At 36.3% G+C, this 15481-nt stretch overlaps 1 protein-coding gene across 1 annotated transcript in view; it reads left to right on the forward strand.

The window, feature by feature from the left end:
- The window catches only part of CEP192 (centrosomal protein 192), a 92720-nt gene extending 80595 nt beyond the window's left edge, over positions 1-12125 (forward strand). Inside the window, exons 51-55 of the mRNA XM_074827860.1 lie at positions 1065-1184; positions 5004-5125; positions 6028-6151; positions 6607-6665; positions 11627-12125. Of these exons, the coding sequence (XP_074683961.1) occupies positions 1065-1184; positions 5004-5125; positions 6028-6151; positions 6607-6665; positions 11627-11765 (564 nt within the window). The 3' untranslated portion in view covers positions 11766-12125. The remainder of the gene's footprint in view (positions 1-1064; positions 1185-5003; positions 5126-6027; positions 6152-6606; positions 6666-11626) is intronic.
- Positions 12126-15481: the final 3356 nt, after the last annotated feature.

Here is a 15481-nt window from a genome sequence, read left to right on the forward strand (position 1 = left end):
TAAAGCTGGTTTCATTTGACTTACAGTTTTATCTCCTGGCCAGTAGAGGGTTTCATAATCACAGTTATAAAGCAAATCCAAGGACATACTGAGTGGGTTTCTATGGGGTTTTTGTCCCTCACCTTCTCCCTCAATGTTACTTCAGTTCTGTCTGTTCATCTTCATGGATTATTGTGGCATTCCTTAAATACATTATTTCTATGATGATGCAATTTGTAATCTATTTACAAGACATAAAAAGCTTAGTTTCATAGTTATTTCTTAATATTGAAAACCATTATTTGAATTTAAACAGTTGTCTTTGCCTTAGCCATCCTAGTTCAGGCCTATTTGAATAACATTTACATTGTTGCTATGTCAGGCTGTTGACTGGAGCTGATAAGGTACAGTGCTATCATGATTTGCTGTTTTTTGCAGTGGGTATGATAAAATTTGGCTAATTAGATATAGTTGTAGTGATCTAATCTGCTGTTCCACTTCTCTTTCTTCCCCCAACCTCAAATCTGAAAACGATGCAAGTTTACTCTTGAATTAACCTGGCACAGCGCTAGATGGAGACGAGCCTTTGTTACATAGGTGACCTTTAAGGATGATCAAATGAATAGCCTGCAAGTTGGTTTAAATTTCAGGCCTTCTAGTAATTGTAGCACAATGTGCTTACAGACTTGGAGCTGGAGGAGCACAGTTAGTCACATCTTAGCTGACAGGTGAAGGAAGGTATTACTGTCTTTCAGCTTCACGTATTTCTTCTCCTGGTCCCCTTCTCCTCCATTTTACTAATAGAAATAATTGTGCAAGCACTTGCTGACTTTGCTTAAAACAGATTAGCCAAACTCAAATTTTGTTTGAGATTGCTTGCACAATGTATTTCTTCAAAACTTTTTCTCTTGTGGGCATAGGAGGATAAACTGTATTGTTTCCTGCAACATCACCTGTGTGTGGAATGTATGTTCTGTAGTGTGGAAATTTTGTGCTGGCTTAACTGTAACTTTGTGTAGGTCGAATTGTGAAGTTGTGTAATTATATTAATAAGCTTCTGCAAATTTTTTCTCTTGTTTTGTTAGGTTGCTGTAGTCTTTTTACCTAGAGATAAAGGGGATTACTCCCAGTTCTGGGACCTTGAGTGTCATCCAGTTGAAAAACCTAGTTGGAAACACAAATTAAAATTTCAGCTTTCTGGAACAGTGAGTATATAAATGCTGTAAATGCTGTCCTGAGCACAAATTCTTGATAACATCTTAATTTTACTATACACTACTCTTTCTGATATGCACTGGCATATTCTGAAAAGAAATCCTGCTGATATTTTTGTTGATCTACACTGTACTGTTTTTTTATGTTACAGAAATACCTTTTTCATCTTGCTTATCTGATAATGCATTATCTTTTGTCATTTAAGACGTAAAATTTTATTTTGCTCAAAGAAAGTAGAGACAAACCTGCCTTCCTCGGGAATTTTTTCTGTAGATGCAGATTTGTTGGTATCAGACACTAAGTGGATTGGTTTTATTTTTGTAAATAAAAACCAAAGTAACTGACCTTTGCTATAATATATAACTTAATGCATTATTGGAATTTTCAAATATACATATTGGAGATATGGATGTTTCTCTGATAGAATCTATTTGAGTATTTTATCGTAGTAACAATGTAGATGGGGGTGATTTTGGGGGTTTTGTACATGGGAATGATTGAATTTGAGCTCTCTGTTGCTCCCCTATTGTTCCTTAGTTCTAATTTTATGGTGAGGCTTGGAAGAAGAGGTTTGGGAGTTAGAACTGGTTTTCTTTGCTCTCGCTCCTTACCTTTCTTTTAATCCCTACCTCACCATCTATACAAGAGGAGTCTACATAGGATGGAGAATCTATTACGGTTACTAATAGAGTTAATTCTAATGATAAGTGATAAATGAGCTGAATGTGAAGAGCTTTGTACGTTCAGTATTGCATGATTGCTATATATGCTTTGCAGTCCTCTCCAGAGATTTTTGACTTGATTTTTCTAAGAAGCCCAGGTAAGGATTTGGGATCTTTCTTTAGAGTACCAAGCCTGTTTCACTAGTAGGAACCTTACTTATCCTTCTTCGTGGGGTACCTTACCTTTTATTTTGTAGGGTCCTTGTTCTTCCCAGTAGTTAATTGTGTTGAAAAGGGGACAGGTTAAAAAAGTATGTTAAATAACTTCTGATTTGGGTATGAAGAATGAGACCTGCATAATGTTTGGTTTAGGAGGGGGTTCCACTCAGCTTTCATCTAATTCTTTGAACATAATTTTCCTTAAAATGAGGAAAATGTCTGTGTCATTTGTCTGTTGAAAGCTAGTTGAAATTGAGAGAAGATGAATTCTTTATCAGAAATCTAGAGTTTTGAAGAATTCTTTTCTTAAAATGTGACTAATTGTCAGAGTTGTGTAAATCCTTAAGCAGCACAACTTGATATTATTGTTTTTGAACTACCGTGTCAGATTTGTTTGTGTTTTTTTTTTTTTTTTCCAAAGCTGTTAACAATTAGATCATTCCAGCATCTATTTGTGCATATGGGAAAAATTTTGTAGAAAATATTTGAAATGTGTCATGATTACTTTGAAAAAGAGTTGAAAGGGCAATACTTTGTTTATCAACTAGGTAAGGAACTATACATCTGTTTGGAAGGGGGGTCAACACAGAACCTTTACTTAGATTGTTCTAGCTTTTTCATCAGCTCCACTTTTAGTTGAGAAGACAAGTCAATTATAGTCTGTTATGTCCTAGGGATCAAGAATTTAGACTGTGTTACTACAGTTTGAAAAGGACTTCGATCCTGCTAGGTTTGCTGAGGCAGAGGTCTACAGCTCTGGTTAATGTGACTTTTGATGGAATGCAGTGGGAAGACTGACTGACTGTCATTCAGAGTGACTGAGTGGTATTTATTTATAGCACTGTTTCAAAAGAAATGAAAAATTTGAAAGAGCTCAGGAAAGAACTGAAAGAACAAAGTGAAGTTAGGAAAATCAGTGGTGTCATTTTAGTTTTTTCCTGAAAAACCTGAAAAACTGTGACTTTGGTTATGCTCTGCATGCATTTGCAGTCCCTGCCACTGGAAACCATATTCAGGAGCTCAGAAGATCATGTCTCCAAAACTGATCCCATAGATAAAGAAGGGAGGGATTCTACATGTGCTTTGCAGCCCCAACCTTTCAACACTGGCCATTCAAACTTAGTTTTTTCTTTTTCAGAGAAACATTTGTTAGGCTGCCATGAGGTATTATTCTGAGATCATTGAGCTAAGAATGAATATCATCATTGTGCACAAACGTCTCGGGCTGGCATTTCGGGCTAATTACTGGTCCCTTCTGGGTGAGACAAGGAACTAGCAAGAACCTGCCTTAAGGCTGAGGCAGCACATAAGTTCTGATTGCTCCTTTACCATATAGAAAGTTGAGGATTGCGTGAAGAATCCCTGCTGTTGTTTGAAGATAGGACAAATGTTAAGTGCATGCCACTTTTTAATTTACATGGTTTATGCACTTTAGCTGCATAACTATATACCTTTTTAATGTTTCATTTTGCAACACAGCTGTATTTCTTAATACTTAACACAAAGCATTTTGCTAACCAAGAGTTCTGATTTGATTATTATTATGAGCAGTACAAAGCTTTATCTTTGGGTATCCTAGGAATGAGAGAAGGAAAAATCTTTTTAAGCTCTGTGAGCAAAATAATTCCAATTTTGAAGCTAAACAAATCTCTGTGCTCCTGAGGTTGCTTTGGAACAACTGCACTCAGTTTGAAACAGGAACAGTCAGTAGGGGCTATGATAAAGCACACAGTACTTCAAGATGCCCTTCTAAAGACTGGGGGAACTTCTGATATTTTTCCATAATGTGCCTTGTCCTCATGCAGTTAACTTGCCATATTGATAAATTAGAATTTGAATGATAACATTGAGGCATGACACCCATAATTTTTTACTACATGGAAAATTAAAAGCTCTTGAAACAAGACACATGTACAGATCCTTTCTTGTCTTTATGTATTGGGTTCTACTGCAGTTCATGGGTTATTTGCAACTGAAAAATATTATTTTAAATGAAGATTTTTTTTTTTGGCTGCTGCTGTTTCTGACAGACTGATTAGCAGCTCTTTCAATAGAAGAAGTGAATGTCTAAAAGACAAGTTTGTCATAGCAGCTCTATTGAAGATGAATCTATTTTTTTCATCTTTTCTGTGTAAGGGAATCAACTGCCTGTCTTAAACGTCAGCACCGTTTCAAAAACTGAGATAACATTGTATGACCATAAGTGTAGGAGGTTCTTTTGGTTCTCTGACTTTGTTTAAGGTGTTGTGATCCAAGAGGCTCCAAACAGTACCTGACTAGATTTGTTAAACAATGCAGAATTTGAAATTGGCTACTTGACAAAGTACTTCCTTAGGGTTATCTGGTGTTCTTCTGTTAGAGTACACTGAATGGAGGTTTTGACTATAGCAAATACTTTGGCCTGATTTCTGAATGTAACAATTACCATATAATGCATTATCAGATTCCATTTCTCTGGAGAGACCTTTCTTTGAGAGGGGTATGTTCACAATACAAAATTATTATAAAGCTTTTCGCTGTTGAGAGAATTCAAATTATAATGATGACTTACACCTTCCTTCTTTCTGAGCAGTTTTTTAGCCGACTTTGCTGTTCTTGAGGCATATGGGCAGAATATCTGCAGAGGAATTGTTTTTTGTTTTGGCTTTTAGTAAAATCTTTGTTGCTAGCAGCTTTCCCAAGTTTCCACCTGTGCTGCTAGGTGGTTGTGAACTGGCTTGTAACAAAATATTTGTAAGACACAGAAGCCTGTTAAAAGTATTCCTCCTAAAGCATTACTTCTGTCTCAATGATCCAGACTTTACTGTTCTTGAAAGATGATACTTTAAATAAAAAGTCTTGGATTGGGTAAGGGAAATGACTTAAATACTTGAATACTTAAATGCTTTTGAATGCAAAGTTTAAAGGCTTCTTTATTTTTGCCAATAGGGTGCTAAAATGGAAAATGAAGCTTCAATTGTGAAAGCTTCTGCAAGTGCCCTCACAAAAACTGAGCTTCCAGTTATACCAGAAATGAAGGTTTACTCTGAAGCACGTACAATTAAATCAGGGTAAGTATAGACAAAACCTGAAATGAGTCTGCAACTGGGTAAAAGGTGGGGGGCGGGGGGAGGAACCAAAACCTTTTTTACCATTAGGACAGCTATGTGGTGGAACAGGCTGCACAGAGGGGCTGAGCAGTCTCTGTCCTTGAATGTTCTTGGGATATGACTGGACAAAGCGCTGAGCAGCCTGGTCTGACCTTGCAGCTGACCCTGATGGGAGCAAGAGGTTGCAACTAGAGACCTCCCGAGTCTCCTCTGACCTGAATTATCCTATGATTCTAAGAATTGAAGGGTAAACAGCTGCAAAAAAAGACTTACCAGACCTCTTAATGGCTTTGTATTTTTCAACCTCCCATGCTTTTTCTTTTCAGTTGGGTTTTTAAGTTGCCTAACCATGTTTTGCTGTTGTACATGAGCTGGTGTCAGCAGTAGAATCTTGTGTATACTTTTTGTATACTCTCCTTTTGGAGACTCCATAGAACTGTAAAGTCACTTCTGAGAAGACCACTGTACTGCATGTGTTAACCTTGCTGTTCTTTAGTTTTAATTTCCAGTTTTTTTACTATGAGATGTTGTGAATATAGCAAGGGAGTACAATGTTTTGGTTAAACATGGCATCTCTGAGAAGATTCTAGTTCTCTAGTAAAGCATGTGGGGAAAGAATTCAGATTGTGAACGTGTGTATAAGTAAATGTACCAATATTTATGCCACATTGATGCTTTCACAGTTTCTGGCTAAAATGTACTGCCTATAAAACTTAAGGTGAGAGAGTTGATGCTTTTAGTATCTTTGAGTTTTTCCTGATTTAGTCTCAGAAAATACACCTGTTACCTTGAAATATGCAGTCAATATGTCTAGACCACCTAAGTAGGAAATATTAATATCTGAAATTCCTTTTTCAAATTAGACAAAATGAGGTAATTCGAGGGGTCTATGCACCAGAACACCTGTACACTTTTCCTCCGACTAGAGTTGGGGAATCATGCACGTTGAAGGTCAACTTGCGGAATAATTCCTTTACAACACAGTTGGTAAGTTTGACAGGCTTTATTTTAAGGTCCTAAGACCTTCCAACAGTTCAACTGCACTGTTTTTTTTTACTCTTGACAGAAGATTGCAATAGTACAAATCTTAGTTTGTTAGTTTTAAAAGTCAGTGTTATATTTGAAGAATTTTGCTCTCCAGTAATTTTTTTATTTTCTGTTGTCTGACTGAATCACTGACTGTATTTGTAATATACCTGTAACTGAAAAAATAATAGATTATAACTCACATAGATTTGTTATTACCCTGATTATTTTATTTTTAAACTTCATTAAAATCTTGAGATGTGATTTTCTTTTTTTTTTCTTACTATGCACAAATGTGGGCATGGTCTGTGTAAAGCTGTATTTGTAAATGACCTGTTTTATCTTAAGCACGTCATAAATTGAATATGATAGGCTTAGATATAGTGCACTTTTAAGCATTTTGTATTAAATTGCAGCTGAAATTTCTAAGTCCCAGAGAGCCTTTCTATGTCAAGCACTCGAAATACTCTCTAAGGTGAGTAATGCATATGCTAATATTCTCTCCTAACAAAAAAATTAAAGAAGTAATTCAGTAAGATAAATATCTTCTCTATACATACAGTGCTAAAACGTAGATATAAATATCCAACATTCTGACTGTCTAGTTAAAGGTTTTTGGTGTGCTTTTTTTTTTTCTTCTTTGCTAAACTGTACTCTGTAATCTTGGTTAGAAGCAGAATGAGCCCACACAGTTATTTCTGCATCTGCCAATTTCTTCCCTGCAAATTGTTTCTAACAGTGCTGCTGCTTTTAATGCTAAGCCTAATGCTTCATTTAACCATTTGGCATGCTGTGCACAATCAAGTCATTCCTTCCATTTATAATTTCTGCACAACAGACCAAGCAAATTGCCTTCATCATGCTTCTAATTTGACAAACCTGCAGAGCTGCATCAAAGATTCTCTGCAAATACAAGGTTTGAGCAGCCAGTGGAATTGCCTGTTCATACCAAGTATTTCAGCATATTACCTGCATAAAAGGGATTTTCAAGTTGGTGGTAACAGTCCCTCAAAATAAACCCAGTCATCTTTGGAGTTCATTACAACAAGTATTTGACAGTCCTATTAGTCATCTCTTCAAGAAGTGTTGCATCTCACGTGCTCATCTGTAACAGTGGGATTGTCAGTAAGACAGAAATGCAACCATTTCATTAGAAGTCACACAGCATATGTTCTCAGTGTTTAAACAGGTCCCTGTTTTAAAGATGGGGAAGCTAAGGGTATACAGACCAGAAAGTGTGACCAAAATCATAAATTTTGCTCCTAATCTAGTTTTGTGTCTGCCAATGATACTTAAGCATTTATTATAAAGACAGGGCTGTGGTGGTGTTAGCCACAGGCATTCAAGGTATTCTTAAAGCTGCTTTTCAGTGCAAAGTGTTATAACTCCACTTGGCCGTGTGTTCCAGTGTTTCTATTTAACTGGCATCTTTTTATTAAATATGTAACATCAGACTGCACAGAAGTTTTTTATGGAGGCAGTGACCAAGATAAAATCTATCCAAATAAAGATGAGAGCCTAGATCTGTCTGAGGCTGTACATCTGCAGACAGAGGACAGCGTGACTTGAGTGTCCCTGGAAAAAACATCAGTAATTTCACTGGAAGATACTTAGAAGATATTTCAAAAATATTTTTGAGGAATGCTATAAAAGCTATTTGATATTATTTTCTGTGAGAGATGATAAACTCCGGTTGCTTTTATCCAAAGTAGACATAACAGTTTAAAATTCAGTCTACTGTTTCTAAAGGTTATCATTGGAATATACTGCACCTTCTAATAACAACCTGTTCCACAACCTTTTTTTCTAGTAACTTCAGCTGTTTTTTCTTCAGTTGTAAATATTGGCCTTTCCGAGCTTTTTAAAAAATCATTTACCTGAAGTCAACATAGCTCTCTGAAGAAGCTCTCCCATTTAAGAGCATAAAGCACAGAAGAGTTACTTGGCTTGGATAGATGCTTTTAAAAAAGTGTTAAAAGGACATCTTTAACTGGCTTTTATTTGAGAACAGCATCAAGGAGGATTTCAAGAAAGCCAGTGCTAACTGTTTGCTTCTGAACTAGGTTAACTGGACATCCTACAAAGTAATGTTCAGAAGTAATTGGATAAGAAAACTGTTTGCAGGAACTTGGGATATTAAGAGTTTAAAAATAGCACCACCTACCTGTGCTTTTGAACCAAAAAAGTGTCATGTAGTAAATGTGGTCTCTTGCCTGCTCTTCATTTTGAGGGCCAAATTTGAAAGTTATGCTGTGTAATCGAGTTTTAAATCTGGATAATGGAATTGCAAGTTTGTATTTGTGTTTAATAATCAAGAGTCTGACCTTCAGGAGCTGGTACAGTGGCTTGCCAGTTCTTGTTCAATTGGTTATGTCATCAGAAGTACCAATATATACCACTACTGGTTCCTTTACCACAGTTTGCTCAGTTGAAAATAGTAATGGGCTTTATCCAAATATAGTATCTTACAACCAAAACTGTAGGGGGAAGAAAAAGGGGATTTTAATAATCTTCGCCATACATCTTAAAGTGTATATTTTGTTTTTTAACCAGAGAGATGTCATTTAGCTAGTATTACAAGTCCTGAAAAGAATGGGTGGGAAGGAATTCTGTCTGGAATTGGCATTCAGAAGAGGAGTTCTGTTTGTTGACAGAGTAGAATTTTTTTTTTTTTCCTGCAAAGAGAGTACCTTTAACAAGATGACTCTTAAGTGTTATAAACGTATGGATGAAACTTTAAAAAACACTTGACTTTTTAAAAATCTTTGGCTAGGTTCTGTTTCTGGAAGGACTACCAGGTTATGCCTATTGAAATAAAAGGTTTGAAAACTAAGGCATTTCTATTGTATTGCCTTCAGAAGCCATCTGAAACAAGTTGATTACAGGCTAGTATATAGTTCAGATATTACTAGAAAGTAAAACTGTTTTTTGCTTGACATTATTTTTGTTTCCAGTAGCCACCATTCTGGGTGTCAGGAGTTACTATTTCTTAATGACAGATCTGGTTACTGTGGCGTAGATGCAGCTTACCCATATTGTTCTTTTTAAACTTACCTATTGCTGCTATTGTGTTTAGGGGACTACAGTATTAGTTAGTCTATGAAGTAGGCTTCAGACATACCTGACTTAGAAATACCACTTGAAACTGATGCAACAACCTGTAAAGGCCATACAGTATTCATAGAGTAATTGAGTTGCAGGCATAGTAAGAAGTATGAAGTAAAGTAAATATTTTCTTTAAGAAAGAACCAGTTAATTGCAGGGGAATTCTGGTTGTCCTGACACTATTATTCTTGACTAGTTCATGGCTACTGTACTTGAGAAAAATCTCTCAGGTTGCTGCATTTCTAAGAACGTTATGCTATGTAGTAGCCCAAAGGGCTGTTGTAGCTGGAATATGAACTTTTGCATTTTGTTAGTTGAAGAAAATTAAAATAGCATCTTTCTCTTTGGATTAGGAAGCATGAGAATTCAAGTGTGTTGAGCCTTATCCCAATTGTGAGAAATAACTGACTGCTACAAAACAAACTCTTAAGTAATGTCTGACTAATTCTGCTTTTAGAGAAGAATGATCACGTGTATAGCACCAACCAAATGGACACCTGAGTTCAGAGGTCAAATGGAATTGAATGTAGCTGTCATATGAAAAGAAACTGTGCTCTGCCTCAGTATCACTGGAGTCATATAGTATGTGTTCTGGAAATTAGTGTTTGACAGCCAGATCTGGCCATCTCTTTAAAAGAGTGATACGGAACTTAGTGCTGAGTTTTTGATAGTATAATTTTGAGATTGGTTATACTGTTCTTTTCGAGTAAGTGTTAGGATATGTAAGGAACCATACATATATTATTTTTGAGATGATTTTATAGACTTGTGCATTCCTCCTGACTTTCTACTGAATTTACTTTTATTTTTGTAAATTCTCTGATGGCCTGGTTGTATGCAGCTTCAAACTCTATTCTTACTAAAATCTGTGTCATCTAATATAATGCATCGGTTACAGATTAAATAGTCATACTGATGTTCTTCATTTATAAAATGTTTTTTTTTTTAAATAAAGCCAAGTAAATATCTTCATCCCATATATTATAGATGGATAAAGAGACAGAGCATGCCAGATTTGTTACACAACACTTGGCAATCTACTGTGAGACATGGAACCCTGATCTGGCTGTACTCTTTTGCTGTATTGTTGATTGTTGTTTAATACAACATAATTAGTACTTTGGTTTTGTATTAACCCAACTGAAAACATATAGTAGCATACCAGTCTTTATTCTGAAAGTGTGTACTCTTAAGTTTCTTGATTGACCAGGATCTGTTTAAAAAGAACAAACGAAAACAAAACCCAAATATTTGCTAGTGTGACTGTTTTAGCACTAAAGATGACATGAGGTTGGGATCAGGCTTATATGTAGGGCCAATATTATGATTTCCAAATGTAGGAGAAGGGTAAGAGCACAGTCTTGAGTAGGATAGGTTGAACTGGTGTAGAGGAAAGGAATATGAAAAGATAGGAACAAAATAAGAAGTAGTAGGGAAAATAAGCCTACCTATATGTAAGCTTACTTATAAATATCCATTCCAGAGGACACTGGATAATACTAAATACTGTCAAGGGGAGAAGACTGAAGTTACAATAAAAGAAAACAAAGCCATCTTTTCTGTCTTTGTCAGTATTACTAAGTGATGCTGTTCATTTTTCCTTATTCCAGTATGTGCCCGTTACTGTTACCTGTCTGTTAGTGCTGGATATTTCTGTTGGATGCCCTGGAATCTAGTACGCTGCCACTCAGCATTTCCACTTTGTTGCCTGTATAGCTTATATTTTTAAAATATTCACTGTAGGCTTTTGACAATTAAGACATTCACCCATTGCATTTGGTATTTTTTTACGCAATCTGAATAGAAGAGGAAGTATATAACTTAAAAAGGTGTAATATAAAATCTTTAAAACACTGTTTGAAGATGGGTATATTGACTTGCAATGATTCAGTAAAATACTTCTTAATGCAGAGGCATTTAGAAGTGGTTGAAATTATTTTACTAGCTTCAAACTGGTGGAATTTCAAATAGAATTGGAAATTTTAGTCTACTTGTCACGTGACTTCTGAAGAGAAGGTATGTAGTAACTTTGCTCTAAATATAGTTTGTGCACTGTCCATGTTGTGAAGAGGCAGACCAAACTTGTCTAGGTAAACTAGCAGCAGTGAAGTATTGTAGTAGTTTGTATAAATAAGTAGGAAAGAATGACCTTTACAATCAAAGTCCCTCAGAAGAATAAGACATGATCGAATCTATAAAAATAAACTTGATGATCCAGTGCACATCCAGTATACTATTTTAGTGAAAATCAAAACGAAACAAAAATTTCTCTATCTGGTAGGATTTACTTGTTTATTAACAATGAATATGCACATAATTGCCTTTTTACAGATCCCATCATTACATCAATGTGCCAGTCCAGTTCAAGCCAAAGGCAGAAGGAAAATTTGAAGGTCTCTTCGTTGTGCTGACGACCAAATATGGCTCAGTTAATATTCGACTATGTGGTAAAGCTATTGCAGAAAAATAGAACCGTTTCATAACTGTTTATAATAATTTATAACAGCTTATGGCATTTAAAACATTCAGAGATTTGCTACTACATTTCCATACTAATGTCCTACTTGTGTGTCCCACTTGCCCTGTGATGCTGCTTGATGGAAAGTATTCTGTAAGATGAATTATGGTGCTTGTTTTAAAAATATGTTTTCGCAGTAAAAACACTGAGAAATAACATTGTATATTTTAAAGTTATCATGTTCTTATTTATGTTTATGCACTTTTGTTGAAAAGGGAAGTTTTCTATTTTTGCATTTATTAGGAATAGCTAGATACTGATATATTTTATTTTAAGCATTGTAAATACAGAAATAAAATCTATGTGATAAGAGTTGATTCTACCTGATTTCTGTCTTTGGTTAGAGGATTCCTTGATGTAGGTAAGGGATCAAACTGCCTACTCTTAGGCAGTGTGAATTTTTTGGGGAGCCTTTGGGGAGCAGGGGGAGGGATTGCAGTACAGCAGCTGACCTGTTAAGATCATGTCTCCATCTGGTGAAGCTGGGACCAGATCGATGATCTGACAATCAGCCCCAGACTTTTTACATGGTTCAGTGGCAGGCATAAGCATTGTTTTTAACTCTTAACAATGTGAAAACAGTGTAAATTAAACATGAGCAATACTGCCTTCAGCCCTCCAGAACGGTTCATCTAACCCGGTATTCTGTCTTGAAGAGTGGTGAAAAGATGTTGCTTTGAAAAATGACATAAGCCTGGCTGCTGCTTTTGGTTCCCTTTGCTTGCATTTCCTCAGCAATCTGCAGTCACTGGATTAGGGATGGGAGGTAGATTCCCATCTATCCCCCCCTTTTTTTTTTCCTATTTATGGACCTGTTTGTGAATTTATCTATTCACCATTTTGAACCCTTTTGACACCTTGTTTCCACAACTTCATGTGGCAGTAAGCTCTAAAAGTTGTTTTTTCTGTGCTAAACTGGCTGTTTTCTGATTTTTTTGAGTACTCTACGGTCCTTATATTGTAGGATTTAATGAACAACAGTTCCACAGCTTACCCATTATTACCATGTCCTTTGTACCCTTTGGCTCTGTCTACTATTTTATTTCTGTATCATGAAGCTGTAGGTCTGAAGTTGCCCTAAGCTAGAAATGTATTTTTTTGACAGCATAGTTCTGCCATAGGATACATACATTATTCCTTTCTTCAGGTTGGTAGAAATGTGAGTGAAATTCCTTTCAATGTGAGATTGTTTGTTTAACTGCATTTTCAAACAACTGAAATTTGAAAAAATGGGGAGGAAAAACCTGAAGTACCCAGTGCATTGCCTTTGAAGCATGCCACCGGTATTATGTTTAAGTATGCTATAGCTGCTGTTTCTTCATAAAACCCCGTTTCTCAGCAGTCTGGAGACCAGGAAGGGAAGATTTACTAAAAGAAATTAAACATCAGAAGACTTGCCACCTCCTTAGTCTCCCATGAATGTTAGCTTCTGTCTGTTAGATACTGTGACTGTGTTCCTCTTGCCCCCTCTCTGCCAGATGTTGCTTGCATGTTTCCCTAGTGTTGCCTGTGTACTTCTGCATACAGAATTGGAATGGAGGGAATTTTCTGTCTGCTGCCTTACCTCAGCAGACTTGGCTGCTTATTTGAGAAAGACCTTAGTGTCCAAAAGCCTATGTTGATTCAGTTTTAGAAGCACAATCAAAGTCTCTTCCAGAGCTAGAAAAAAGACAAAGCTCAGTGTTACTATCCTCAAAGCCTTTTCATCTCCTACTTTAATATCTTCCAGCTGCCCTCTATTCTAAAGTTGTCCTTGCCACTTGCTAGTCAAGAACAATCCTTGTGAGATGTGGGTAGTATGGATTTCGGGTCATTAGCTCCAACTGTTCTACAGATTCTCTTCTGTTGTTTCATGTTATGTGTTAATGTAGCTAAAGTCTTATCTATTAAAGAGAAGGCTTGTGATTTGTCATTCATGGAAGTCATGTTCACTATACATTTACTACTCTAACAGCTATTCTTGACCATCCACTTAAACCTGACATTTTAATAAGCTCTGCAGTTTATTCTTACATGCTCAACTTGATGATAGTTTTTTCTGAACCAGTTTCTGGAGGGATTGATTAACCTTTATCTTTTTCTGAAGGACCTTGGTTTCTCAGTAGAAATTGTCTTTTGATGACTGTTAATAAGGAAACTGGATCACTGAGGAGGAAGGATGACTATCTGTTAATAAGAACTATGTGATTTTTATACCTTTTACTATCCCTTGGGATGTTTTTAGTAGTTGTTTCCACACAGTTAGATGGCAGTTCCTCCTGTGGTAAGATTCTTTGTAATGCTGGTTTCCATCAGGATAAAATAGCTCTTAGAATGCATCCAAAATTTTTGTCAAAGATTGATTGTGATTTCCAATTTATTCCAGATTATTTTACCTCTAAATTTCAATCTTGTAGAATTAAACCTTCATGATATTGATGCTAGACCAGCCTCTGTTCCTTGTATATTAAGAAGACAAGCCTCTTTTAAAAGATGCCTTGTTTCTGTCTGTGCCTAAGGTGTTGAAACACATTGAAAAGGAGTCTGTCAGTATTGTCACAAAGAATTTCCCCCTAAGTAACTGTCTTTGTAAAAGAACACCTTTGATTTGCAATAAGAAACCCAAATCTTGGATAATTGTATATTTGGCCTAAATTCAGATTTTTTTCCTGTGGTAGGCCTGCTGTCTGGGACTCTGTTCACATTTCTGTTATGGGCTTTTCTTGAATTCTTGAGATAACTGGGAGGACTGGTAATGCATTCTTTTGTATGTTGTCACCTGGATTGGACATAAGGGAGGAAAAGGGTGCACACTGTGCTGCTGTGGATACTCCGCTGAACTGTGCTTGTGTGTGTATAAGTACATATATGGGTGAAATACATTTTGAAGAATGAGTATGAGTAAGTGACGTGCCCTTGTTATCCAAGGGAATCCTGGTTTGCAGGTGATGCTAAATATTTTGGCATCTATTTGCAGCCTATTTTGCTTGATTCACTTCTAATGACAATGACTTCATTTGCAGCGTGAAGAGGAAGTTACAGGCTGGTAACTCTGTGACCAGACTCGGTGCTGGGGAACATCCCTAGAGCACTTGTCCTAGCAGTTGTTTTGACTGTTAGAATTCTATTGCTATACTTGTATCCATAGGACAAATCAAAATGGTTACAGGTGATGTAAGAAGGATAGGTAATCTTCTAATATTTGAACTGTTCTACTCCTTAGGCTCTTGTTTCACAAATGTTTAACAGAAGTTTCTGTTAGTACTACATGATGTGTAATTAACCTACCTGCTGAAGAATAAATTGTGCATGACTTCGTTTTTCTTTTTCACTTCAATTTAAGTACTTCCATGCTATGTTGGTATGGTTACAACAGTCATTGGTCATATTGGCAATAATTATCTCTAGACATGGACCTTGTTATACACGGGTAAAGGAAGTTATCTCTAGGAAAATATATGCTCTAGCGTGTGCATTGCAAACTTGAAGAAGAAAGTAGTACTTCAGTGGAAGCCCAAGTCTTTGACAGACAGCTGATTCATCAGTTCTGCATGAAGTTTTTCCCCAGTAATGAAAGTGTAAGAGCTGGAGCATAGCCAGTGTATTTTTACTTGCAAAGTGAGAACATCAGTGGGACTTCAAAAGTCTTGAGGAAGCCACTTCACACTGCTTCCATTCCTAGTCCATAA

The sequence above is a fragment of the Strix aluco genome, chromosome 1, assembly GCF_031877795.1.
Source record: "Strix aluco isolate bStrAlu1 chromosome 1, bStrAlu1.hap1, whole genome shotgun sequence".
Taxonomy (NCBI): domain Eukaryota; kingdom Metazoa; phylum Chordata; class Aves; order Strigiformes; family Strigidae; genus Strix; species Strix aluco.